Consider the following 23,060-nt stretch of genomic DNA (forward strand, 5'->3'; position numbering starts at 1 on the left):
GCGGCCCGCGGTGATGTCTGGTACTGCCGCTTCCGAGCCGCGTTGCTGCTGTGCGACGGAGGAGCGCGTTGCTCGGGTGCGCACACACGACGCGTCTCCCTGCCTGTCCACGCCCCCCAGCGAAAGACATGCGGGCCGTCTTTGTTTTTCTTCTTGGTGCCTGTGCACTCCACGCTGGGCGGGAGCGGCGTCCCTCTGCTCCGTGTACTGCGCCGCCCGCTGCAGCTGGTGCCGGTGCTGTACGAGCTGTGCCCCAACGCATGAATTGAGCGCTGCTGCACCGATGCGGTGTCGCGCCGAATTCGTGACGGCGTGCTGTGCGTGTCGTGTTGCGTGGTGCTGTGCTGAGGCGAGCCGCTTTGTAGGCGGACGCTGGCGGACCTCTTTCCCTTGAAGCGGCCGACGCCCGCCGCGGCGCAACCTGCGCTGGTTGTCTCGCGATGACGGAATGTGTCCCGACGGCTGCTCACTTTCCTCTCTCTCTCCCCTGGTGTCTGCCCTCTCCTCCCCGCTCCCCATCCACCGACGCTCCACCGACTGCGCAGTGGTCCGCCTTAACCAAACGAAGACACAGCTTCACCGCTTTCCTCTGCGAGCGAGTGTGCGTACTCCGTCACCCCGACCCGCCTGTTGAGCTCAGCACCCGCTTTCTTCCCTGCCCTCGCCACGATGGGTGCCAAGCAAACCAAGATCGAGAACGTTGGCGACAACCACCCTGCGCGCTTCTACGACGGCTGCGCGAAGGTGCAGGAGGGCTGCTACACGGTGGCCGAGATCTACTTCAACCAGGCCATCCGAAACCACCCCGGCCACGCGTTCTGGACGGACGTGATGGAGGTGACGGTGCCGAAGGGCGACCGGGGCAGCGATGCGGAGGACCCCTTCGACCACGGCGGCGAGCGGCGCGACGTCGATGGTGCATTCGTTGCCGCGCCACGGAATTCAACCTCCTCGCCCCCGCTGGGCCTCTCCCTGCACGACGGCAACGAGAGCAGCCGCCGTACCGACGGCGTCTCGGCGGACTCGCCGCGGCAGGCTGCGCAGACGATCCCCAGTCTCGCCGACGACGAGGATGCGGACTCGGTGGCTGCCGAGGCTGCTGCGCGAGTCCCGGCGCTGATTTTCCCGGTGGACCGGCGCCTTGTGGACTTGCAGGACTACGTGCGCATGCTGAGCGACATCGCTCGCATATACCGCCGTAAGGTCGATGCTTCCGGAGGTGACAGCTGCGATATGGCCCTGAAGCTGAGCATGATGTACAACTCCTACACCGCTGTGCGCCTGCAGGCGATGCTGCACCTCCTGCAGACGCACTTTGCCGAGCACAACGCGACGGGCGACGTGCAGGGCGAGGACATGTTCGGTCTTTACGGGAGGATCGCCGCACAGCCCCAATCGTCGTTTTGCCGGTCGAAGGCGAACTCCAGCATCAACCGAAGTGCAATGAACGGGAGCCTGAGCAACTACACGACTGGATCCGTTGGACAGGACGACGCTCTCTGCGTGTTTTGGGAGTCGGTGCAGTTCCTGTGGATGTCGAATGTGCTGTCGTGCCTTACGTCGACGCTTCGGATGGTGCGCTCGTCCGGCAGGAACGTGCCGCTTGACACCCTCAGGACGATGTTCGACTTAGCGTACCAGTGCTTAGAGGCTGTGCGAGCTCAGCTGGCGCCTGTTGCGGAGGCGAACTCGCACATCTACCTTGGCAACCTGATGGGTGGATTCATTGCGTTCTTGGGGAACAGCATCAAGGAATGTGCTGCGGCTGACGCCGGTCCGGCCGCCTCGGCTGCTCAAAACGCCGCCGTGCATCCAAAGTCGCGCGCACCCCGAGAAGGGAAGGCGGCGTATCTCCGTCTGGGCTCGTCGCCGAGCTTCGCGGACGATCAAGCGAACTTCTTCCGCCAGGCCGAGTACTTCACGGCGCTGTCTGTCCCGCTTCTTGACTTGTCAAGGTTTGTCTCAGCCGAAATGGGCATTCAGTGTGACCGTCGCGGTAGACGTTCAATCAAACTGATGACGCCCATGGAGCGGAGCTTCCCCTGGTACTTGGGAGTCGACGCTAGCCGCCACTTTGAACCGGGCACTGCCTTCCCTGGCTGCAGCGCGTACCTCTTGAAGATGTGCGGTGTGCCTGACGATGCCACGATGCGGGACTGGCATCTGTTCACTGCCGCCGGACTGGAGGAGATGAGCATTGGACTGTTTCGCATGGCGGTGATCACTGGCGCCCTTCTGCACGCACGAGGCAAGACGAAAGAGTGGCAGGAGCTCCGCACCACCTCCGTTCAATTTGCGTTGAACATGTACGGGTGCCGCACATCTATTTCTGATCTCTTGGACGCACAGTTTCAGCAGATGACAGATGAGGCGTCTGTGTAAGGCCATGGAATGGCTCTTTGTTTGATAACTGCCTTCTGACTAATCGTTTTCTCTGGTTCTATTTTTTTTGTATATTAATTCTTCCGCTACGCTGAGGCATTGCATGTTAGTGATTCTTGTCTCCAACGGATGCGTAGTAAAGCGATGCGTGTGACGCAGTTTTTAGCTCGCTTTGTAATCTTTTAACCCCGTGTATTGTTTTTCTTTTAATTACTAGCGGAGATGGAGTTTGAGGCAGCCTTGTTAGGTAGAGTGACTTGAGCAGCTTTTTCTGCTTGAACTGTCTCGTAAAACCCGCTGGACCGGAAGCTCGATGCTTTATTCCCGTTGTATGTAAAATCGCTTTTTCCATCAAAATTTCCTGAGCTAGCGTCCGTGATAATTTGTTCTCTTCTTATTTTGGATTTTCCTCGAGCTGCGACATCCACAGTGGCCATTTCCTCTGTTCTGCGCTTTGTATTTCTTGTTCTCTTTTGCTTGTTTATATCCGATGTAACATGAGGAGACCCTTGTTGTGGAGGCACCCGCCAAGCATGCTGCTTTCTCGTGTCTATGCTGGTCGAGTAAGCCCGTGTTTCGAATCGTTTGTTTTATTCTTCTGTCCAGAGGTGTCTTCTTTTTGGTTAACTTATTATTATTGTTATTTCATTTCCTCCTTTACCCACTTGTAGCTTATCATAGAGAGTCAAAGAGCTAGAGCCTCTTCTTTTCATTTTCATTTGCTGGTTTGTTTTATATCTCAGGTCAATGTGCCCACGAGGCTTCAGAACCCTACTCGATACTTTCTCTGTAGCACCGTGCCACTCGTACTTCTCTTGCGAGAGGAAGGTCGCTACGCCACCTTGACGGCTGCGTTCCCCGAACGGTGAGCGTTGGCTAGACGAGTCGCTGCTTAACGACGGCGCTGCGATGCGACCAGAACCAGGCGCATTTGTTTGGTGCTCTTCTCTTGCTGTGCGACCGTGGTGCTGATGTGTGCTCCCGAGCCTGCTGCTCCTCGCCGTCTGCGCTGCCTGCCCTTCTCCGCCACCTGCCGCTCCTCCTCTCACGCCTTCTTCTTCCTCTCTCTTTTTGTTCTGCCGCCGCCGGATGACGTCGCGGCGCGTACGACGCCAGCAGCTGGCCCATTCCCCTAACACAGTCCCCAAAGCCGACCCGCAGCTCTCCCTCTCTCCCCCGAGACACACTGCCCTTTTGCCGCCACCGCGAGCCCCGTCGCCGCCGATGCAGCCCAAGATGAACGGCACGATGGTGGGTGTGGAGCGCGACCGCGAGCGGGCGTACGTGCAGCACCGGGAGCGCGTGGCCAGCCAGCGCCGCCGCATCGACAACGACACGCCGGCGAGCTGCGCCTACGCACGCAAGCCCGGCGCTGTGCGCACGAACCCTGCCCGCGCCGCGCAGATCGACCGCGACAACGCGAAGCTTGTGGAGAAGATGGTGCACATAATGAACACGAAGGGCGGCGTGGACACGAGTGAGCCGTGGCGTGACCACAACCGTGCGGTGAACTCGCAGCGCACGCGGCAGCAGCGGCAGGCTGTTGTTGCGGAGGAGAACGCGAGGATGCTGGAGCGACTGGAGAGGGCGGCGCCGACGTACCGCGCGGACAAGTTTGCGGCCGATCGTCGCCGCAACGAGGAGTTCGCTGCGCGTGCGAGCCGGTACCCGTACCGTCCGATGGACAAGGCGGGCTCCTAGCGGGCGGGCGGTGCGCGCTGTGCCTCTGCGCGGAGAGCCGGTGGTGCCGACGCTGCGTGTTGTCGCTGCCCGCCTGCAGCTGTTGGCGCGTCGTGCTGTGCCCTCCCCGTTGCGCGCTTGGCTCCGAGGGCCGCCTGCTGTGGCTGCGCTGCCGAAGTGCCGCTTCCCGGCATCGCTGTGGTGTGTGCGTGATGTACAGTATGGATATCCGTTTGTGTGAGTTGGCGCCGCCTGACTGCGTCTGTGCTGATTTCTCCCGTTGTGCGTCGACCCCCTTTCCCCGGCTGCATGCGCGACGTGCACGGCCGCCGGCGACGGAGATGATGTCTCGACCGTGCCTCCTCACGCGTCTCCGCCGGGCGCGCCTCTCTTTCTCTCTCCCTCTCTGGCGGCGCTGGGGTGCGCTGCTCGGTGCCGCCCCACGCGCCGTCCATCGCTGCTGCACCGGTGCGTGGGCCGTGGTCGGCGCGGCGTGTGTGCCTGCGAGCGCCGCCCCTCTGTGCGATGAAGCTGCTCGCCCCCTCTCCTTGTGTGCTCCACCACTGCACTTCAACGCCGCTCTGCTCCTCCTCCCTTTGCCCTCCTCTGCTCGTGAGCCGTGAAGCGCCGCTGCTGCGCACGTGCTGAGCGTCCTTTCCTTTGCGCTCGCTGGCTCTCGGTGTCCCACGCTGCTTCTCCACTCCGTCTTACTTCTCCCCTCTGCAGGCGCTCCTCCTGGCTGCTGTGTTTTTCCGCGGTCCGCGCTCCGCCTGCGTTTCACAGCCGTTCCGCTCCTTCCTCGGTGCTCCCCGCGTACCCCGTTTCCGTCCGCCTCTCCCTCTCTCCGCTGCCGCGCCTGCGCCTTCCGAATGGGTTTTGCCGCCTGCTCTCCTGCACCGCCCCCCGCTCCCCACTGCCAGCAACACGAGCGGAAGGTGCGCGTGCGTGAGCGGCGAGTGCGGGGACTGCGACGTGCGTGGTGTGTTTGGTGCGGACAGCATCGACGGCGACTCACCCCTCCGCAAGCCCCCCTGTCGCCCCGAGAGGCGTTGTGCGCCGTTGCTGTGTGCGACGATGCTGTCTCAAGGGACGGTACGGAGCGTGCGGTGGGGCGGTCCCCGGCGCGGAGCGGCTTTGGGGTGTTTGCCCAGCGGCTGCTCCCCTACGGCGGCCTCGTGTCGAACTGCTTCAGCCTGGGCTCCGTGGCGCTTGGCGGCGGCATCATCTCCATGCCCTCCTCCTTCGCCATGTCCGGCATCGTAATGTCCATCATCTACCTGGTGGTGATCACGGCCGTGACTGTGTACTCGATGACGCTGATGGGCTACGCGATGGAGAAGACGGGCGTGTACACCTACGAGGAACTGGCTCATGTGCTGTTTGGCCGCGGCTGGGACTACTTCGCGGGCTTTGTGCTGTGGCTGTCGTGCTTCGGCACTGCAGTGGCGTACATCAGCGCAGTGAGCAGTCTGATCGATCCCATTCTGCGGAAGTCCCCCGGCACACCGGCGTATCTGTTGACGACGAGCGGCAACCGCCTCGTGACGTCGCTGGTGTGGCTGGTGCTGATGATGCCCGTGATCATCCCCAAGCACGTGAACAGCATCCGCTACGTCTCCGCGTTTGGCGTGGTGATGGTGCTGTACTTCGTGGTCACGATTGTGGTGCACTCCAGCACGAACGGCATGAAGGATGGCATGCGCGGCGACATGCAGTGCTTCACCGTCGGCAACAAGGCCATCTACGGCCTGTCCATCTTCATCTTTGCGTATCTGTGTCAAGTGGTGGCCGGCAATGTGTACCATGAGCAGAGGCCGCGTCCCTCGGTGAAGCAACTGACGGTGGCGAGCGCCATCGCGATGACGGTGTGCATGATGTTCTACATCCTTGCCGGTGTCTTCGGCTACTTCGACTTCGCGGACGACACGCAGGACTCGATCCTGTTCAACTTCGACCCGGTGCACCAGCCCTACATGATGGTGGCGTACATCGGCATGCTGGTGAAGCTGTGCGCTGCGTACGCCATGAACATGGTGCCGTGCCGCAACTTCATCTACCACTGCCTGAGCTGGAACATTGAGACACTCCCCTACTGGAAGCACATCCTCGTGGTGCTGGCGATGTCCGTGGTGATCCTGATCTGCGGACTGTTCATTCCGAGCATCAACACTGCCCTCGGGCTTGTGGGTTCGCTGTGTGGCGGCTTCATTGGGTTTCTGTTCCCTGCGTACTACTGGATGTACTGCGGTGACTGGAGCATCAAGTCTGTGGGCATCTGGCACTGGCTGGCCACGTACTTCCTGGTCGTGTGCGGCGTGATTGCGATTGTGTTCGGCGCGATTGCGACGGTGTACTTCAGCTTTGTGGTCTAACGGAAGGGAGGAGATGCGGTGGCGGTGTTCATAGGCTGACGTTTAACTTGCTTATGTGTGTGCTTCGGTTTTCGTTCCGTGAGGGCGAATGGCGCGATGACTGGCTCGAAAGTGAGATCCGCCAATCAGTGGATGAACGATAGATAGAGAGGACGCCAATTGTCTTGCACGCGGCTCGCTGGTTTTCTCATGGTCACGTTCTGCTCTGCGCCTGCGTTTTGTGGTTTTTGTGGGTAAAGATGCTGTGATTGGTTCACAACTATGTTGTGTCGTCTAGGCAATGTGACTCTCACCACACACGGGCGCTTTGTATCTGTGCGGTTGCCCTATAGCGCAACTGGACTTGGTGGAGCTGCGACTGCGGTTGCAATACAAATGTTTTTTTCTACTATCGTTTTTGATCCCCTCGTTTCGTTCCTGTTTTTCTTTTAAATTGAAGTTGTCCGTCGTCGCGGTTTGTTTTTGAATCCAGAGAAATGTTTTCTAGTCGGTTGTTGTTTACCAAAAGAGGCTGCCTTTTTCTCTTCTGCGCGCCTCCGTTTGATGTGCGTACATCTTCTTTTGTGTTTTTATTTTCTTTCTCTAACAATGACTCTGATGGTTTCAATGGCGCTCTTTTCTCCTGAAGGAGTTCACCTCCGGGCTTTCGCAAGTAGCACAATATATAAACATCGGGGAAATGTATTTTTCAGAGTTCTCTAGTTCTAGTGTTTTTGACCATTTGCCGCTACTGTTACGAGGACACGTGGTGAGACCGAGGATGGAGACGAGACGCGACAATTTGTTTAACTCTTCGATCCGGTTTACCTTCTTTCCTGTTTTTCCTGTTTCTGTTGTTTGTTTTGTCGGTTTCCGCTTCCTCGGTTTCCTGCATCGTCTCCTGTCTTTACTGCGCACAGCGCAGAGACGGTCTTCTGCTTTATGAGCTGCCGTCATCAACTTTGTTTGCTCCGTTTCTTCTTCTTTGTATCTGGTTCTCTCTCTCTCTCTCTGCGCGCGACGCAAACATCCGTACGTTCATTTCTTTCTCCCCTGTGGCTCACCTCCATCAGAGTGTTTTCTTGCTTTCTCTTTCGCTCGTCATCTTCCGCATGAAGCAGCGAAGATGTGGCACGTATGCACGTAGGTGACTCCTCTCGCAGGAGGCGCTATGATGGCCCTTCTTTGTCCTTTTCATTGTCAGCGCGATCGTCATCTCATTTGCTGCTTTGGAGTAGCTTCAGCCGTTGACGAACACACACACACACACACACACACGCAAACACACACGTTTGCTGTGTTTATTTTGGTGTGGCGAGTTTGCTTTGTTTTTAATCGTTGATAGCCGGCTGGAGTTTTTTTTTGGTGATTTCGTGTGCACGCGTACGTGTGTGTGGCGGCGGTGCTCCGCTGTGGATTAGTTGCTCTCTCGCTTAACAACACCAACGAGTTTGCGCGTTTTCACGGGTGTATCCTTTTTGTTTTTCGTCTTTGCGGGCAGACCGCATTTCATACTCATCTCCGCCCCGATATATACCTTATGTGCCGTTTGAGAAGGTAGAAGACCAACAATAACTCTTACCCGCAAGGCGTGTGAGCCTTTTCTTTTATTTGTTTTGTATGCTGCTTTCGTGGAACATCTACTGCGGCGGCTCTGCACGTTCGTGTCAAGTCACGATGATAGAAAGCTGGATGCCGCCTTTTCATTATTTGCCGGCGCGTACCTCTGATAGATGACGATGAGGGCACGGGGCCGCCTTGTAGGAGTGTAGAGCGAGCGAGCGAGAGAGAGCTCCAGGCATCTGCGGTTCGGGTGCGATACGCTTCGCTACCCACACACGTGACTCGATCTTTCGTTGTCCCCCGTAAAGCGCACCTCAATCGCGGCTGAAGTGAACATGGTGAGCCACTACGCTGCGGTCTCGGCCTCGTGCGGCCACTGTTCACTCCCCCTTTCTTGCAATGCCTTCACCGGTAGGGACCCTCCTCCGTCGCCTACGCTTATTATCCTCTCCGTACATGGCTTTTTTTAAATGTTATTTTTTTACCTTATCGCACTCCTTAACCACTCCAACGGCAGATGACCCCCTCTGTACTTCTACTTTCCTTTCGCGCTACCAACGATGCTGTGATTCGACAGCAAAAAGAGAAACATCTCATTTTCGAGTATGCAGCTTTGTGCTGCACCACTCACGCCGCGCCGCACCAGGACAACTCCCGGGCGGTCCTCTCTTCAGGGTTTCGCCGCTCGGCACGATAGGCGGCTTGATCGCAGTGAGGAGAGCGGTTTGCAACTCTTTCGGTATCTCTTGCAGCTCTCTGTAGTGTGTTCATTGGCGGTGACAGCGGTGCACCGGGTTCTCTTTGGACCCAACGCGGAGACAAAGGGTGCGCTTTACACCTCCACCTCTGCACTCCCCTAATGCACACCTCCTCCCTTCCCCCTCCCCCGCTGTGCTCTGCTATTTCATCTTTTGCTCTCTGGTGCCTATACCCCAGTGAATAATTTAAGTTTAAGGTGCCCTACACCACTTCCGCCTCCTTGTCTCAGCTGAGGTTTCTCCACCGCACGTGCAGCACGTATCGCCACCGCGCTTTCTTTCCCCCCTTCGAGACTCCTACCCGGCACACGACACGATGCGTGGCAAAGGCGAACCGATCCACCACGATGAGCTCTCCGGCACACTGCTCGACCACCTCGACAGGGAGTCGCCAACGTCGCCGGAGGTGCAGCTTGACCGGAAGCGTGATCCCCACATCGACGCCAACGTTGCGAGTAATTTGATGTATGATGAAGCGGGCAACGCAGCGGAGGAGCGTCCCCGGCGGACGAAAAACGTGTTCAAGCGCTTCTCGGAGTGGCTGATTCCATACGGCGGCCTCGTGTCGAACTGCTTCAGCCTGGGCTCCGTGACGCTTGGCGGCGGCATCATCTCCATGCCCTCCTCCTTCGCCATGTCCGGCATCGTAATGTCCATCATCTACCTGGTGGTGATCACGGCCGTGACTGTGTACTCGATGACGCTGATGGGCTACGCGATGGAGAAGACGGGCGTGTACACCTACGAGGAACTGGCTCATGTGCTGTTTGGCCGCGGCTGGGACTACTTCGCGGGCTTTGTGCTGTGGCTGTCGTGCTTCGGCACTGCAGTGGCGTACATCAGCGCAGTGAGCAGTCTGATCGATCCCATTCTGCGGAAGTCCCCCGGCACACCGGCGTATCTGTTGACGACGAGCGGCAACCGCCTCGTGACGTCGCTGGTGTGGCTGGTGCTGATGATGCCCGTGATCATCCCCAAGCACGTGAACAGCATCCGCTACGTCTCCGCGTTTGGCGTGGTGATGGTGCTGTACTTCGTGGTCACGATTGTGGTGCACTCCAGCACGAACGGCATGAAGGATGGCATGCGCGGCGACATGCAGTGCTTCACCGTCGGCAACAAGGCCATCTACGGCCTGTCCATCTTCATCTTTGCGTATCTGTGTCAAGTGGTGGCCGGCAATGTGTACCATGAGCAGAGGCCGCGTCCCTCGGTGAAGCAACTGACGGTGGCGAGCGCCATCGCGATGACGGTGTGCATGATGTTCTACATCCTTGCCGGTGTCTTCGGCTACTTCGACTTCGCGGACGACACGCAGGACTCGATCCTGTTCAACTTCGACCCGGTGCACCAGCCCTACATGATGGTGGCGTACATCGGCATGCTGGTGAAGCTGTGCGCTGCGTACGCCATGAACATGGTGCCGTGCCGCAACTTCATCTACCACTGCCTGAGCTGGAACATTGAGACACTCCCCTACTGGAAGCACATCCTCGTGGTGCTGGCGATGTCCGTGGTGATCCTGATCTGCGGACTGTTCATTCCGAGCATCAACACTGCCCTCGGGCTTGTGGGTTCGCTGTGTGGCGGCTTCATTGGGTTTCTGTTCCCTGCGTACTACTGGATGTACTGCGGTGACTGGAGCATCAAGTCTGTGGGCATCTGGCACTGGCTGGCCACGTACTTCCTGGTCGTGTGCGGCGTGATTGCGATTGTGTTGGCACGATTGCGACGGTGTACTTCAGCTTTGTGGTATAGTTCATTGTGCAACGAGAGTGCCACCGTAGGCTGTTCTTTCCCTCTTTTGCAATGACTTTTCCATTTTTGGTTTCGAGGGTGTATCTGGTGTCCTTATCAATGACATCGTGTTGTGCTCTTCGCTTCTTTTTGTGTGTATGTGCGGGCGCTACTGGTATAGTGGGCCGTGCTACCGTGTATTTGGTGCGTGCTACGCTTATAGTGTTCGTTGACGGCGGTGGCACAAACGCATCCGCTGCCTCCCTCGATGTTTTCTTTACCGTGAATTGCGTATTTCTCTTCTTCGTTCACCTCTCGCGGCATGGAAAGTGCTTTACTGGAACGTTCTCTTTTGATTTGTTTCTCTCTTTTCTTTTAGATTGCGCTGATAGCGTTTCCTTTTTTGCTACCGGCTGAACGCTCTTCCCGCTTCGTTAGGTGTCGTCGCTTCGTCTGGATCCATCACAAGTAGTTGGGTCCTGGACAAGAGAAATCCGCACCATCGTTTATGTGGCTTTTATAGATTATAGCCGTACATTCTGTTTTTCGCCGATTCGTGATCTCTATTACAGACGGCATGCTAGCGATGCATTCCTTTAAACTCTTTTTTTCTCCTTCTCTCTCAGTCCCGTTACTTCTCCGTTCTGTTGTAATTCACCACTTTTTTTTACCTTTTTCTAATCACTACCTTGAAGTTACGGGGTATTTAAGCACGCGCTAACCGCTGCCCTTTCCTGTCACAACCGCAGAGTGATTCGGTGCAAACTGTGCTTGAACGTGGTCCTCGTATTATTTTTTGAACGACGAGCCAGTGCTGTCCGCTTTTGAAAATACAACCCTCCCGGTCTGCACGTTGGAAGCTTTTTGTGTGTGTGTGGTATCAGCTCTTATTTCTGCTTTTACTCCTCTGTTTCTTTTCCTTCCCGCAACTGCCAAGTATTATGCCTCCTGTGAAAGAGCTGCTGAGCGTCCATCGTGTGCAGAGTAAGTTGGTCTTTTTTTAAAGATGTTTTTCTTAGTAGCGCCAACGAAAGTGTTTCGGGGTTGCGCTCTGTTCCTTCGTGTGCCTCCGCTGTGCTCGTGCAGAGTCCCACGTGCTGAACATTTACAGGCATTCATTTAGGCAACCACCCATATATATATGTATGAGCGGTAGATTATCTCCCCGAAAACACCTATGCGTTTTTCTTAATTTTGCTACTGACCGTTGTTTCTTGTTTTCTTATTTTACTATCTTTTTTTGAAGGAAAGAGTGCTGTTCGATTGTGGTTGTGCGTCGAGGTGTCCCGCTGCGCATCGTTTACCCGTCTCACCGATGCATGGAGCGCGGGACGCGCCGTCTCGACTTTGAAGTATTGTGGGCGAGACACGCTGTCTCCCCACAGAAGCGAGCCACTACGTTTTCTTTTTCCCTCTCCCGAAGCGATCAGTACGAGGGGCTCCTAGGTGGCTCGCTCTCCTCTCTTCTCCCATTTTGCTTTCTTTTCATTATATGAGATTCAAAATATATTGTTTTTGAGTGCTGAGACAGCGACCTCACCGCCGTTTACGCTGCCGCTTTTCATCCCGTCCCTCTCTCTCGTTCTACACTAAAACAACGAAAACTAGCTGAAACGCTGCCTTTTTTCTGCTCAACGTTGTCCTCATATGTGCGGCGTGGCCAGACAATGATGTACTTGCATTGGGCTTAGCTCTCGTCAATACTTCCAATTCGATCGTTCGTTTGCGCCTTGACATTGTTGAAGATAATTGCTTTACTTTTCCTTTCTTTTGGCGCTACGAACGGTGCTGCGGTTCGACAGCAAAAAGAGAAAGATAACACTTTCGGGTTCTCAGCTTTGAGCCGCCACGACGCACAAGGATAATTCCCGGGAAGGTCCTCTCTTCAGGGTTTCGCCGCTCGGCACGATAGGCGGCTTGATCGCAGTGAGGAGAGCGGTTTGCAACTCTTTCGGTATCTCTTGCAGCTCTCTGTAGTGTGTTCATTGGCGGTGACAGCGGTGCACCGGGTTCTCTTTGGACCCAACGCGGAGACAAAGGGTGCGCTTTACACCTCCACCTCTGCACTCCCCTAATGCACACCTCCTCCCTTCCCCCTCCCCCGCTGTGCTCTGCTATTTCATCTTTTGCTCTCTGGTGCCTATACCCCAGTGAATAATTTAAGTTTAAGGTGCCCTACACCACTTCCGCCTCCTTGTCTCAGCTGAGGTTTCTCCACCGCACGTGCAGCACGTATCGCCACCGCGCTTTCTTTCCCCCCTTCGAGACTCCTACCCGGCACACGACACGATGCGTGGCAAAGGCGAACCGATCCACCACGATGAGCTCTCCGGCACACTGCTCGACCACCTCGACAGGGAGTCGCCAACGTCGCCGGAGGTGCAGCTTGACCGGAAGCGTGATCCCCACATCGACGCCAACGTTGCGAGTAATTTGATGTATGATGAAGCGGGCAACGCAGCGGAGGAGCGTCCCCGGCGGACGAAAAACGTGTTCAAGCGCTTCTCGGAGTGGCTGATTCCATACGGCGGCCTCGTGTCGAACTGCTTCAGCCTGGGCTCCGTGACGCTTGGCGGCGGCATCATCTCCATGCCCTCCTCCTTCGCCATGTCCGGCATCGTAATGTCCATCATCTACCTGGTGGTGATCACGGCCGTGACTGTGTACTCGATGACGCTGATGGGCTACGCGATGGAGAAGACGGGCGTGTACACCTACGAGGAACTGGCTCATGTGCTGTTTGGCCGCGGCTGGGACTACTTCGCGGGCTTTGTGCTGTGGCTGTCGTGCTTCGGCACTGCAGTGGCGTACATCAGCGCAGTGAGCAGTCTGATCGATCCCATTCTGCGGAAGTCCCCCGGCACACCGGCGTATCTGTTGACGACGAGCGGCAACCGCCTCGTGACGTCGCTGGTGTGGCTGGTGCTGATGATGCCCGTGATCATCCCCAAGCACGTGAACAGCATCCGCTACGTCTCCGCGTTTGGCGTGGTGATGGTGCTGTACTTCGTGGTCACGATTGTGGTGCACTCCAGCACGAACGGCATGAAGGATGGCATGCGCGGCGACATGCAGTGCTTCACCGTCGGCAACAAGGCCATCTACGGCCTGTCCATCTTCATCTTTGCGTATCTGTGTCAAGTGGTGGCCGGCAATGTGTACCATGAGCAGAGGCCGCGTCCCTCGGTGAAGCAACTGACGGTGGCGAGCGCCATCGCGATGACGGTGTGCATGATGTTCTACATCCTTGCCGGTGTCTTCGGCTACTTCGACTTCGCGGACGACACGCAGGACTCGATCCTGTTCAACTTCGACCCGGTGCACCAGCCCTACATGATGGTGGCGTACATCGGCATGCTGGTGAAGCTGTGCGCTGCGTACGCCATGAACATGGTGCCGTGCCGCAACTTCATCTACCACTGCCTGAGCTGGAACATTGAGACACTCCCCTACTGGAAGCACATCCTCGTGGTGCTGGCGATGTCCGTGGTGATCCTGATCTGCGGACTGTTCATTCCGAGCATCAACACTGCCCTCGGGCTTGTGGGTTCGCTGTGTGGCGGCTTCATTGGGTTTCTGTTCCCTGCGTACTACTGGATGTACTGCGGTGACTGGAGCATCAAGTCTGTGGGCATCTGGCACTGGCTGGCCACGTACTTCCTGGTCGTGTGCGGCGTGATTGCGATTGTGTTCGGCGCGATTGCGACGGTGTACTTCAGCTTTGTGGTCTAACGGAAGGGAGGAGATGCGGTGGCGGTGTTCATAGGCTGACGTTTAACTTGCTTATGTGTGTGCTTCGGTTTTCGTTCCGTGAGGGCGAATGGCGCGATGACTGGCTCGAAAGTGAGATCCGCCAATCAGTGGATGAACGATAGATAGAGAGGACGCCAATTGTCTTGCACGCGGCTCGCTGGTTTTCTCATGGTCACGTTCTGCTCTGCGCCTGCGTTTTGTGGTTTTTGTGGGTAAAGATGCTGTGATTGGTTCACAACTATGTTGTGTCGTCTAGGCAATGTGACTCTCACCACACACGGGCGCTTTGTATCTGTGCGGTTGCCCTATAGCGCAACTGGACTTGGTGGAGCTGCGACTGCGGTTGCAATACAAATGTTTTTTTCTACTATCGTTTTTGATCCCCTCGTTTCGTTCCTGTTTTTCTTTTAAATTGAAGTTGTCCGTCGTCGCGGTTTGTTTTTGAATCCAGAGAAATGTTTTCTAGTCGGTTGTTGTTTACCAAAAGAGGCTGCCTTTTTCTCTTCTGCGCGCCTCCGTTTGATGTGCGTACATCTTCTTTTGTGTTTTTATTTTCTTTCTCTAACAATGACTCTGATGGTTTCAATGGCGCTCTTTTCTCCTGAAGGAGTTCACCTCCGGGCTTTCGCAAGTAGCACAATATATAAACATCGGGGAAATGTATTTTTCAGAGTTCTCTAGTTCTAGTGTTTTTGACCATTTGCCGCTACTGTTACGAGGACACGTGGTGAGACCGAGGATGGAGACGAGACGCGACAATTTGTTTAACTCTTCGATCCGGTTTACCTTCTTTCCTGTTTTTCCTGTTTCTGTTGTTTGTTTTGTCGGTTTCCGCTTCCTCGGTTTCCTGCATCGTCTCCTGTCTTTACTGCGCACAGCGCAGAGACGGTCTTCTGCTTTATGAGCTGCCGTCATCAACTTTGTTTGCTCCGTTTCTTCTTCTTTGTATCTGGTTCTCTCTCTCTCTCTCTGCGCGCGACGCAAACATCCGTACGTTCATTTCTTTCTCCCCTGTGGCTCACCTCCATCAGAGTGTTTTCTTGCTTTCTCTTTCGCTCGTCATCTTCCGCATGAAGCAGCGAAGATGTGGCACGTATGCACGTAGGTGACTCCTCTCGCAGGAGGCGCTATGATGGCCCTTCTTTGTCCTTTTCATTGTCAGCGCGATCGTCATCTCATTTGCTGCTTTGGAGTAGCTTCAGCCGTTGACGAACACACACACACACACACACACACGCAAACACACACGTTTGCTGTGTTTATTTTGGTGTGGCGAGTTTGCTTTGTTTTTAATCGTTGATAGCCGGCTGGAGTTTTTTTTTGGTGATTTCGTGTGCACGCGTACGTGTGTGTGGCGGCGGTGCTCCGCTGTGGATTAGTTGCTCTCTCGCTTAACAACACCAACGAGTTTGCGCGTTTTCACGGGTGTATCCTTTTTGTTTTTCGTCTTTGCGGGCAGACCGCATTTCATACTCATCTCCGCCCCGATATATACCTTATGTGCCGTTTGAGAAGGTAGAAGACCAACAATAACTCTTACCCGCAAGGCGTGTGAGCCTTTTCTTTTATTTGTTTTGTATGCTGCTTTCGTGGAACATCTACTGCGGCGGCTCTGCACGTTCGTGTCAAGTCACGATGATAGAAAGCTGGATGCCGCCTTTTCATTATTTGCCGGCGCGTACCTCTGATAGATGACGATGAGGGCACGGGGCCGCCTTGTAGGAGTGTAGAGCGAGCGAGCGAGAGAGAGCTCCAGGCATCTGCGGTTCGGGTGCGATACGCTTCGCTACCCACACACGTGACTCGATCTTTCGTTGTCCCCCGTAAAGCGCACCTCAATCGCGGCTGAAGTGAACATGGTGAGCCACTACGCTGCGGTCTCGGCCTCGTGCGGCCACTGTTCACTCCCCCTTTCTTGCAATGCCTTCACCGGTAGGGACCCTCCTCCGTCGCCTACGCTTATTATCCTCTCCGTACATGGCTTTTTTTAAATGTTATTTTTTTACCTTATCGCACTCCTTAACCACTCCAACGGCAGATGACCCCCTCTGTACTTCTACTTTCCTTTCGCGCTACCAACGATGCTGTGATTCGACAGCAAAAAGAGAAACATCTCATTTTCGAGTATGCAGCTTTGTGCTGCACCACTCACGCCGCGCCGCACCAGGACAACTCCCGGGCGGTCCTCTCTTCAGGGTTTCGCCGCTCGGCACGATAGGCGGCTTGATCGCAGTGAGGAGAGCGGTTTGCAACTCTTTCGGTATCTCTTGCAGCTCTCTGTAGTGTGTTCATTGGCGGTGACAGCGGTGCACCGGGTTCTCTTTGGACCCAACGCGGAGACAAAGGGTGCGCTTTACACCTCCACCTCTGCACTCCCCTAATGCACACCTCCTCCCTTCCCCCTCCCCCGCTGTGCTCTGCTATTTCATCTTTTGCTCTCTGGTGCCTATACCCCAGTGAATAATTTAAGTTTAAGGTGCCCTACACCACTTCCGCCTCCTTGTCTCAGCTGAGGTTTCTCCACCGCACGTGCAGCACGTATCGCCACCGCGCTTTCTTTCCCCCCTTCGAGACTCCTACCCGGCACACGACACGATGCGTGGCAAAGGCGAACCGATCCACCACGATGAGCTCTCCGGCACACTGCTCGACCACCTCGACAGGGAGTCGCCAACGTCGCCGGAGGTGCAGCTTGACCGGAAGCGTGATCCCCACATCGACGCCAACGTTGCGAGTAATTTGATGTATGATGAAGCGGGCAACGCAGCGGAGGAGCGTCCCCGGCGGACGAAAAACGTGTTCAAGCGCTTCTCGGAGTGGCTGATTCCATACGGCGGCCTCGTGTCGAACTGCTTCAGCCTGGGCTCCGTGACGCTTGGCGGCGGCATCATCTCCATGCCCTCCTCCTTCGCCATGTCCGGCATCGTAATGTCCATCATCTACCTGGTGGTGATCACGGCCGTGACTGTGTACTCGATGACGCTGATGGGCTACGCGATGGAGAAGACGGGCGTGTACACCTACGAGGAACTGGCTCATGTGCTGTTTGGCCGCGGCTGGGACTACTTCGCGGGCTTTGTGCTGTGGCTGTCGTGCTTCGGCACTGCAGTGGCGTACATCAGCGCAGTGAGCAGTCTGATCGATCCCATTCTGCGGAAGTCCCCCGGCACACCGGCGTATCTGTTGACGACGAGCGGCAACCGCCTCGTGACGTCGCTGGTGTGGCTGGTGCTGATGATGCCCGTGATCATCCCCAAGCACGTGAACAGCATCCGCTACGTCTCCGCGTTTGGCGTGGTGATGGTGCTGTACTTCGTGGTCACGATTGTGGTGCACTCCAGCACGAACGGCATGAAGGATGGCATGCGCGGCGACATGCAGTGCTTCACCGTCGGCAACAAGGCCATCTACGGCCTGTCCATCTTCATCTTTGCGTATCTGTGTCAAGTGGTGGCCGGCAATGTGTACCATGAGCAGAGGCCGCGTCCCTCGGTGAAGCAACTGACGGTGGCGAGCGCCATCGCGATGACGGTGTGCATGATGTTCTACATCCTTGCCGGTGTCTTCGGCTACTTCGACTTCGCGGACGACACGCAGGACTCGATCCTGTTCAACTTCGACCCGGTGCACCAGCCCTACATGATGGTGGCGTACATCGGCATGCTGGTGAAGCTGTGCGCTGCGTACGCCATGAACATGGTGCCGTGCCGCAACTTCATCTACCACTGCCTGAGCTGGAACATTGAGACACTCCCCTACTGGAAGCACATCCTCGTGGTGCTGGCGATGTCCGTGGTGATCCTGATCTGCGGACTGTTCATTCCGAGCATCAACACTGCCCTCGGGCTTGTGGGTTCGCTGTGTGGCGGCTTCATTGGGTTTCTGTTCCCTGCGTACTACTGGATGTACTGCGGTGACTGGAGCATCAAGTCTGTGGGCATCTGGCACTGGCTGGCCACGTACTTCCTGGTCGTGTGCGGCGTGATTGCGATTGTGTTGGCACGATTGCGACGGTGTACTTCAGCTTTGTGGTATAGTTCATTGTGCAACGAGAGTGCCACCGTAGGCTGTTCTTTCCCTCTTTTGCAATGACTTTTCCATTTTTGGTTTCGAGGGTGTATCTGGTGTCCTTATCAATGACATCGTGTTGTGCTCTTCGCTTCTTTTTGTGTGTATGTGCGGGCGCTACTGGTATAGTGGGCCGTGCTACCGTGTATTTGGTGCGTGCTACGCTTATAGTGTTCGTTGACGGCGGTGGCACAAACGCATCCGCTGCCTCCCTCGATGTTTTCTTTACCGTGAATTGCGTATTTCTCTTCTTCGTTCACCTCTCGCGGCATGGAAAGTGCTTTACTGGAACGTTCTCTTTTGATTTGTTTCTCTCTTTTCTTTTAGATTGCGCTGATAGCGTTTCCTTTTTTGCTACCGGCTGAACGCTCTTCCCGCTTCGTTAGGTGTCGTCGCTTCGTCTGGATCCATCACAAGTAGTTGGGTCCTGGACAAGAGAAATCCGCACCATCGTTTATGTGGCTTTTATAGATTATAGCCGTACATTCTGTTTTTCGCCGATTCGTGATCTCTATTACAGACGGCATGCTAGCGATGCATTCCTTTAAACTCTTTTTTTCTCCTTCTCTCTCAGTCCCGTTACTTCTCCGTTCTGTTGTAATTCACCACTTTTTTTTACCTTTTTCTAATCACTACCTTGAAGTTACGGGGTATTTAAGCACGCGCTAACCGCTGCCCTTTCCTGTCACAACCGCAGAGTGATTCGGTGCAAACTGTGCTTGAACGTGGTCCTCGTATTATTTTTTGAACGACGAGCCAGTGCTGTCCGCTTTTGAAAATACAACCCTCCCGGTCTGCACGTTGGAAGCTTTTTGTGTGTGTGTGGTATCAGCTCTTATTTCTGCTTTTACTCCTCTGTTTCTTTTCCTTCCCGCAACTGCCAAGTATTATGCCTCCTGTGAAAGAGCTGCTGAGCGTCCATCGTGTGCAGAGTAAGTTGGTCTTTTTTTAAAGATGTTTTTCTTAGTAGCGCCAACGAAAGTGTTTCGGGGTTGCGCTCTGTTCCTTCGTGTGCCTCCGCTGTGCTCGTGCAGAGTCCCACGTGCTGAACATTTACAGGCATTCATTTAGGCAACCACCCATATATATATGTATGAGCGGTAGATTATCTCCCCGAAAACACCTATGCGTTTTTCTTAATTTTGCTACTGACCGTTGTTTCTTGTTTTCTTATTTTACTATCTTTTTTTGAAGGAAAGAGTGCTGTTCGATTGTGGTTGTGCGTCGAGGTGTCCCGCTGCGCATCGTTTACCCGTCTCACCGATGCATGGAGCGCGGGACGCGCCGTCTCGACTTTGAAGTATTGTGGGCGAGACACGCTGTCTCCCCACAGAAGCGAGCCACTACGTTTTCTTTTTCCCTCTCCCGAAGCGATCAGTACGAGGGGCTCCTAGGTGGCTCGCTCTCCTCTCTTCTCCCATTTTGCTTTCTTTTCATTATATGAGATTCAAAATATATTGTTTTTGAGTGCTGAGACAGCGACCTCACCGCCGTTTACGCTGCCGCTTTTCATCCCGTCCCTCTCTCTCGTTCTACACTAAAACAACGAAAACTAGCTGAAACGCTGCCTTTTTTCTGCTCAACGTTGTCCTCATATGTGCGGCGTGGCCAGACAATGATGTACTTGCATTGGGCTTAGCTCTCGTCAATACTTCCAATTCGATCGTTCGTTTGCGCCTTGACATTGTTGAAGATAATTGCTTTACTTTTCCTTTCTTTTGGCGCTACGAACGGTGCTGCGGTTCGACAGCAAAAAGAGAAAGATAACACTTTCGGGTTCTCAGCTTTGAGCCGCCACGACGCACAAGGATAATTCCCGGGAAGGTCCTCTCTTCAGGGTTTCGCCGCTCGGCACGATAGGCGGCTTGATCGCAGTGAGGAGAGCGGTTTGCAACTCTTTCGGTATCTCTTGCAGCTCTCTGTAGTGTGTTCATTGGCGGTGACAGCGGTGCACCGGGTTCTCTTTGGACCCAACGCGGAGACAAAGGGTGCGCTTTACACCTCCACCTCTGCACTCCCCTAATGCACACCTCCTCCCTTCCCCCTCCCCCGCTGTGCTCTGCTATTTCATCTTTTGCTCTCTGGTGCCTATACCCCAGTGAATAATTTAAGTTTAAGGTGCCCTACACCACTTCCGCCTCCTTGTCTCAGCTGAGGTTTCTCCACCGCACGTGCAGCACGTATCGCCACCGCGCTTTCTTTCCCCCCTTCGAGACTCCTACCCGGCACACGACACGATGCGTGGCAAAGGCGAACCGATCCACCACGATGAGCTCTCCGGCACACTGCTCGACCACCTCGACAGGGAGTCGCCAACGTCGCCGGAGGTGCAGCTTGACCGGAAGCGTGATCCCCACATCGACGCCAACGTTGCGAGTAATTTGATGTATGATGAAGCGGGCAACGCAGCGGAGGAGCGTCCCCGGCGGACGAAAAACGTGTTCAAGCGCTTCTCGGAGTGGCTGATTCCATACGGCGGCCTCGTGTCGAACTGCTTCAGCCTGGGCTCCGTGACGCTTGGCGGCGGCATCATCTCCATGCCCTCCTCCTTCGCCATGTCCGGCATCGTAATGTCCATCATCTACCTGGTGGTGATCACGGCCGTGACTGTGTACTCGATGACGCTGATGGGCTACGCGATGGAGAAGACGGGCGTGTACACCTACGAGGAACTGGCTCATGTGCTGTTTGGCCGCGGCTGGGACTACTTCGCGGGCTTTGTGCTGTGGCTGTCGTGCTTCGGCACTGCAGTGGCGTACATCAGCGCAGTGAGCAGTCTGATCGATCCCATTCTGCGGAAGTCCCCCGGCACACCGGCGTATCTGTTGACGACGAGCGGCAACCGCCTCGTGACGTCGCTGGTGTGGCTGGTGCTGATGATGCCCGTGATCATCCCCAAGCACGTGAACAGCATCCGCTACGTCTCCGCGTTTGGCGTGGTGATGGTGCTGTACTTCGTGGTCACGATTGTGGTGCACTCCAGCACGAACGGCATGAAGGATGGCATGCGCGGCGACATGCAGTGCTTCACCGTCGGCAACAAGGCCATCTACGGCCTGTCCATCTTCATCTTTGCGTATCTGTGTCAAGTGGTGGCCGGCAATGTGTACCATGAGCAGAGGCCGCGTCCCTCGGTGAAGCAACTGACGGTGGCGAGCGCCATCGCGATGACGGTGTGCATGATGTTCTACATCCTTGCCGGTGTCTTCGGCTACTTCGACTTCGCGGACGACACGCAGGACTCGATCCTGTTCAACTTCGACCCGGTGCACCAGCCCTACATGATGGTGGCGTACATCGGCATGCTGGTGAAGCTGTGCGCTGCGTACGCCATGAACATGGTGCCGTGCCGCAACTTCATCTACCACTGCCTGAGCTGGAACATTGAGACACTCCCCTACTGGAAGCACATCCTCGTGGTGCTGGCGATGTCCGTGGTGATCCTGATCTGCGGACTGTTCATTCCGAGCATCAACACTGCCCTCGGGCTTGTGGGTTCGCTGTGTGGCGGCTTCATTGGGTTTCTGTTCCCTGCGTACTACTGGATGTACTGCGGTGACTGGAGCATCAAGTCTGTGGGCATCTGGCACTGGCTGGCCACGTACTTCCTGGTCGTGTGCGGCGTGATTGCGATTGTGTTCGGCGCGATTGCGACGGTGTACTTCAGCTTTGTGGTCTAACGGAAGCGACCAACCTCTCTTTTTGGTATCCTCGTTGTTGTCTTCACCGTGAATTGCGTGTGTTCTCTTTCTCTCTCTTCGGTCGGATATGTTTGCTGTTTGATTTCGTTGTTTACGCTTTTGTACGCCCTATTTTTCGCCAGGGTGAAATTGTATCCCCTCCCCTTTTGTTTGCTTCGTTGCTTTTTCAATTCGGTCTGTCTTGCGGGTTGTTTCCTTTACGACGGATTCTTTTTCGAGTTCTGTTTCTCCAATACATCTCTTTCTTGTTTTATCTCCTTCGGTAAACACAAATTTGTTTCTTTCTCGCTACCTTAACAGTTTCAGGTTTCGAAGGTCCTCGACACGTCCTCTGTGGGGACTCTGGGCGGGACGCTTCTCATTTTTCTCTTCTCTATGATTGCTTTTCTCTGTCTTACTTTTTTTGCTTTCTTTTATCTCTTTCTTCCTGAGACGGCTCTGTTTGTCACCATGGCCGTTCTCTCTGATTTATGCGTTGAGGTTTTTTCTTTCAGATGAAGGGCTTCTCATTGTGACGCTGCTCTAGCGGAGTTGCGTCGTGGAGGACTTGAAAAACAAATAGCCGTATTCGGCTCCTTTAATGTCAGGCTTTCGATTGCGCTGCGCTAAACAGGTGCTGGAGTAGTGTAGTGGCAGTTCCTCACGCACACCTTTGCATACACATCTAACATATATCCTCTTCTTTTACTGTGTCCTAGCTCTCATTTCGTCTTGTTGAGTGTGTATGCTGGGGTGTTCTCGCTACCGTGCCGATTGACGGTTTTTCTCACATATATATTGTTTGTTGGCGTTGAAACTCGGTGGCTCCTTCTTGGAGCCCTCTTGTTTCTTTCCTTGACTATATATTCTTTCATGAGATGTTTTATGGGGATGAGAAGTTCTCGAAGATAGAAGCAGGACTACATACAATGCGCAAGTACGTAGTCTTTGCTCGTCTGCCTCCTTGCGACTCGAGTGGTTGCCAATAGAGCCACGTACTGCATCTTTGCTTGCATTGATTGCTTTTGAAACGATATCTGCCCTTGCGCTTGTTGTGTGTGGTGGGTGGGGGGGGGGGGAGGGAGCGC

At 55.1% G+C, this 23,060-nt stretch overlaps 7 protein-coding genes across 7 annotated transcripts; all 7 read left to right on the forward strand.

The window, feature by feature from the left end:
• Positions 1 to 669: 669 nt before the first annotated feature.
• ABB37_06034 (putative sodium stibogluconate resistance protein) lies at positions 670 to 2,382 on the forward strand (the record flags this gene model as incomplete). The annotated part of the gene is made up of 1 exon (XM_015804275.1): positions 670 to 2,382. One exon carries the CDS (start codon positions 670 to 672, stop codon positions 2,380 to 2,382), a length of 1,713 nt encoding a protein of 570 aa, XP_015657409.1.
• A 1,224-nt stretch (positions 2,383 to 3,606) lies between these two features.
• On the forward strand, positions 3,607 to 4,083 carry ABB37_06035 (hypothetical protein; the record flags this gene model as incomplete). The annotated part of the gene is made up of 1 exon (XM_015804276.1): positions 3,607 to 4,083. One exon carries the CDS (start codon positions 3,607 to 3,609, stop codon positions 4,081 to 4,083), a length of 477 nt encoding a protein of 158 aa, XP_015657410.1.
• Positions 4,084 to 4,931: 848 nt separating this feature from the next.
• Positions 4,932 to 6,434, forward strand: ABB37_06036 (amino acid permease 3 (AAP3); the record flags this gene model as incomplete). The annotated part of the gene is made up of 1 exon (XM_015804277.1): positions 4,932 to 6,434. The coding sequence occupies one exon, from the start codon at positions 4,932 to 4,934 to the stop codon at positions 6,432 to 6,434; it is 1,503 nt and encodes a 500-aa protein (XP_015657411.1).
• Positions 6,435 to 9,050: 2,616 nt separating this feature from the next.
• On the forward strand, positions 9,051 to 10,547 carry ABB37_06037 (amino acid permease 3 (AAP3); the record flags this gene model as incomplete). Its single annotated transcript, XM_015804278.1, has 1 exon — positions 9,051 to 10,547. One exon carries the CDS (start codon positions 9,051 to 9,053, stop codon positions 10,545 to 10,547), a length of 1,497 nt encoding a protein of 498 aa, XP_015657412.1.
• A 2,213-nt stretch (positions 10,548 to 12,760) lies between these two features.
• ABB37_06038 (amino acid permease 3 (AAP3)) lies at positions 12,761 to 14,203 on the forward strand (the record flags this gene model as incomplete). The annotated part of the gene is made up of 1 exon (XM_015804279.1): positions 12,761 to 14,203. The coding sequence occupies one exon, from the start codon at positions 12,761 to 12,763 to the stop codon at positions 14,201 to 14,203; it is 1,443 nt and encodes a 480-aa protein (XP_015657413.1).
• A 2,616-nt stretch (positions 14,204 to 16,819) lies between these two features.
• Positions 16,820 to 18,316, forward strand: ABB37_06039 (amino acid permease 3 (AAP3); the record flags this gene model as incomplete). The annotated part of the gene is made up of 1 exon (XM_015804280.1): positions 16,820 to 18,316. The coding sequence occupies one exon, from the start codon at positions 16,820 to 16,822 to the stop codon at positions 18,314 to 18,316; it is 1,497 nt and encodes a 498-aa protein (XP_015657414.1).
• A 2,213-nt stretch (positions 18,317 to 20,529) lies between these two features.
• Positions 20,530 to 21,972, forward strand: ABB37_06040 (amino acid permease 3 (AAP3); the record flags this gene model as incomplete). The annotated part of the gene is made up of 1 exon (XM_015804281.1): positions 20,530 to 21,972. One exon carries the CDS (start codon positions 20,530 to 20,532, stop codon positions 21,970 to 21,972), a length of 1,443 nt encoding a protein of 480 aa, XP_015657415.1.
• Between the last annotated feature and the right edge of the window lie 1,088 nt (positions 21,973 to 23,060).

Source organism: Leptomonas pyrrhocoris (assembly GCF_001293395.1).
Source record: "Leptomonas pyrrhocoris isolate H10 chromosome Unknown, whole genome shotgun sequence".
NCBI classification, from domain to species: Eukaryota; Euglenozoa; class Kinetoplastea; order Trypanosomatida; family Trypanosomatidae; genus Leptomonas; species Leptomonas pyrrhocoris.